Source organism: Condylostylus longicornis, unplaced genomic scaffold (assembly GCF_029603195.1).
Source record: "Condylostylus longicornis isolate FDR11 unplaced genomic scaffold, ASM2960319v2 ptg000135l, whole genome shotgun sequence".
In the NCBI taxonomy this organism is placed as follows: Eukaryota; Metazoa; Arthropoda; class Insecta; order Diptera; family Dolichopodidae; genus Condylostylus; species Condylostylus longicornis.
Window position 1 is genome coordinate 18,883,077 of NW_026578103.1, and position 3,594 is coordinate 18,886,670.

At 28.9% G+C, this 3,594-nt stretch overlaps 1 protein-coding gene across 2 annotated transcripts; it reads right to left on the reverse strand.

Moving 5' to 3' along the window:
* Positions 1-2,774, reverse strand: LOC129615083 (dihydrolipoyllysine-residue acetyltransferase component of pyruvate dehydrogenase complex, mitochondrial). Of its 2 annotated transcripts, none has more exons than XM_055530150.1 (8): positions 2,475-2,774; positions 1,927-2,102; positions 1,483-1,866; positions 1,170-1,345; positions 965-1,113; positions 705-904; positions 541-643; positions 1-470 (listed from the first exon to the last, which is right to left on the reverse strand). In XM_055530150.1, the coding sequence occupies exons 1-8, from the start codon at positions 2,594-2,596 to the stop codon at positions 341-343; spliced, it is 1,440 nt and encodes a 479-aa protein (XP_055386125.1). In that variant the 5' UTR covers positions 2,597-2,774; the 3' UTR covers positions 1-340. The 2 variants fall into 2 exon arrangements, with proteins under 2 accessions (XP_055386125.1, XP_055386124.1); XM_055530149.1 differs by having other exon boundaries at positions 3-470; positions 1,170-1,393.
* Between the last annotated feature and the right edge of the window lie 820 nt (positions 2,775-3,594).

Sequence of the window (3,594 nt, forward strand, 5' to 3'; positions counted from 1 at the left end):
AATTTTTAATATCATGTGATGGTATAAGAATATGGTAAGAAAATATATTTATTTTAAAGTTTTTCAAGAAACAAAATCTAGATTACTTTTTTTACAAAATCAAAAAAAATAAATAAGAAATGAACAAAAAATCATTAATATAACAATTGATGATGTTTTTTTTTTTAAATAATAATATAATATTTAATTTTGCACTTAATAAACTTGATCTTATGTTTTTATATAACATTTATACAATATTTGGGACAGCCAGCTAATTTATATTCTTTTAGTATTCCAAATTGATTGTTTTGTATTTAAAATATATCTTATATATTTCAATTACACTTTAAATAAGGTTTTATAAAAACATATTTGCTGGATCTTCAACAACGCTTCTGAAATATTGTAACCATTCAGCTGCAACAGCACCATCTACAGTTCGGTGATCAGCGCTTAATGTAACGTTCATTACATTCACTTCCTTAACACTAAAATTATTTAAAAAAAAGTATTTTAAATTTATTTCAAAAATATGCTTATGAGTAATATTCTTTGTACCCTTTAATGTTATCAGGATCAGAAACTAATTTTTTAGAGGTTGTACCAACAGCTAAAATGCATGATTGTGGTGGATTAATTACAGCACAGAAGTTTGTAACACCTATTGAAATTATTGATATAAATAATGATATAGTTATTGGAAAGAATATAAACGAGCTTACCAAACATTCCTAAATTTGAAAGGCTTATAGTGCCACCTTGGAATTCATGAGGCTGTAATTTATTATCTCTAGCTTTAGCAGCCAAAGCTTTTACCTCTGAAGCAATATCTATAACTCCTTTACGATCTGCATTAAATATTATTGGGGTTATTAAACCGCGATCAGTTGAAACTGCTACCGAAACATCAACATTTGAGAATCTAAAAAAAAAAAATTAATTTTATAAAAATTTTATAATAAAAAATTTTATTTAAATTTACTGTCTAATTACAGTGTCCATCCAGTAGGAATTTACTTCGGGTACTCTGACACATGCTGCAGCTATAGCTTTAATAAGGAAGTCATTTACTGATACTCTTACACCTTTCTTCTCATATTTTTTATTTATTTTTTCTCTTAATTTCAAAAGCTATTAAGTTGATTTTGAATTAAAGAAATGAATTAAAATAGTTTTAAAAAAGTTACCTTATCAACATTGCATTCCACAGATACATAGTAATGTGGAATTGTTTGTTTTGATTCAAGTAATCTTTTAGCAATAACTCCACGAATATTTGAAACCGGAATATCAATATAACCGCCTGCTGGAGCTACCGGTTTAGGTGCAGCGGCTGCAGCAGCAGCAGGTGCGGCTGCCATTCCTGCAAGATCAGTAGATTTAATAGAGCCGAAGATACCACTTCCTTTTCCTTTAGTAAATCAAACAAAAAAAAAAATCACACAATTTTTTGTTAGTAGCACGCAATATTTAAATATCTTTAAAAGCTATATAGCGAACCTTCCAATCTTATTTGTTGAACTTCAGCCAACCTTTTGGCCATAGGACTTGCGTAAACCCTATCACCACGTTGTTCAACCGCAGTCTGGGCTCTTGGAGCAGATGGTGGTGGAGGTGGGGGAGGGGCTGCCGCTGCGGCTGGTGGTGGTGGCGGAGCTGCCGCAGCGGGCTTAGGAGCTGCTGGAGCAGGTGCTGCAGCACCATCATCTTTAAAATCTTTAAAAGCGGCAACGTCATCCTGACTTTCAACTATAATACAAACTAATTTTCCTACTTTTACATCTTTCTGACCAGCTGGTATTAAAATTTTTGCTAAATAACCCTCCTCTGGGGTTTCGAATCCCATTGTTGCTTTATCAGTTTCAATTTCAGCAAGAAGGTCACCTAAAATTATTTTCGAGATATCAATAATATAAATTACAATCAATTAGTTAACTTAAATACCTTCATTTAATTTATCTCCCTCTTTTTTCTCCCAACTAACAATTGTACCTTGTTCCATGGTTGGTGAAAGTGCTGGCAAATTTACTTTAATGTGAGACGGTAAATCGGCATAACAGCGAACATAATTTGTACTCCATACTGTTGGTTTTATTGTGGCAGTAGTTCTGGATGCAGTTCTATAAAAAAAAAAGTAAAATTGAAATAGCTATGTATAAATAAACTTTATGAATGTCATTGTTTTAGTAATGTACTGATAACAATTTTAATTGGATGTTGGGTAATTAAATTCATGCATATTTTATATGTTGATCAGTTGATATTCAAATACATAGACAACAGTTTTTAAATTTAATCAGCTCATCAATATGCTACGCTATGACGTTAACACATGTTTATTTTTTGTGCAATGTATATTTTACAATTTCTCAACTACCTACTTAACTACAAATGATTACACAACACAACAGCATAACCTCTAATTACGAATCAATTCTTCTAATTTGAAAATCACCATACCTATTTAATCCAATAAAAATTTAAAAACTTACTTAAATTGTTGGAATTTATTTACGGCCGAAATACTCAAACAACGAACAGCACTTTTAGAACGGTTACCCTTTGCAAGGGCTCCACATAAAAGCACCTGATTCCGAGTTAATGTTCGTAACATTTTTTATTATATAAATACCAATATCGTTTACAATTTACAAAGTAACTAACAAATTTCTTAAATGTTAAGCAATGTTACACTAAGCCTACAAATTTTCAATTTTAATTTCAGTGAAGATTTCGAACTATATTACTTAAAAGGCGACCTTCTCTCTATCGGTCAATCGAAACTTAAAAAAAAAAAACGAAAAGTAGTAATATGTCAAACATGACATTTCCAAATGACAAATACATTTTTGTTATTGTTTTTTGTACTTTAAATTTTTAGTACTTTATTGATCCCAGTTAACATAAAACATTTTTGGTTTCTTTAAAAATTTATTAAAGATTGAGTTTTTTTACAGTTCTTCAATTGTTTCTCCTAGATTTATACGTTTTTTTATTCATTTTGATTGAATATCTAATTTTAATTCGAAATTTTAATAAATTTTTAGTAAGAGTTCTAAATTTTTTCGCCACGACACTCATTTGAAGTAAATATTTATTAAATTCAGTGATACTGCAAATGGAAGACAAAATATGTACATATGGCACAATAACACAAATAAGTTAGTCTTAGTTATGAAAATTGAATATCATAAAAAAATCTTTACTAGAAATCATTAAAATTTTTTTGAGTATTAATTGCTTAATTTCTGACTCAAAAACATAAAATTTTCTAATACTTATGATAATTTCAAATTAATTTGGAATGAATGAAATTATTTTCACTATAATCTCGAATAAATATAAAACAGAAGCTAAACAGAACGCAAATACATATAAATAAGTACATTCATAATTAAAAGTGTTATGAAATAGAATTTTCTAAATTTTAGTAATCCTAAAATCGCTTAGATCGATCACCTATTTTGAAATTTATTTCGAAATTGTTAGTAGGCATTTGAACTTGTGTCAATTCTCAAAACAATCAAAATTAAACTTTCTCAGAAAAATTCACAGTAAAACTATTACCCTACATTTTAGAAGACTGAGATAATTGAATATTTGTGCATTTCT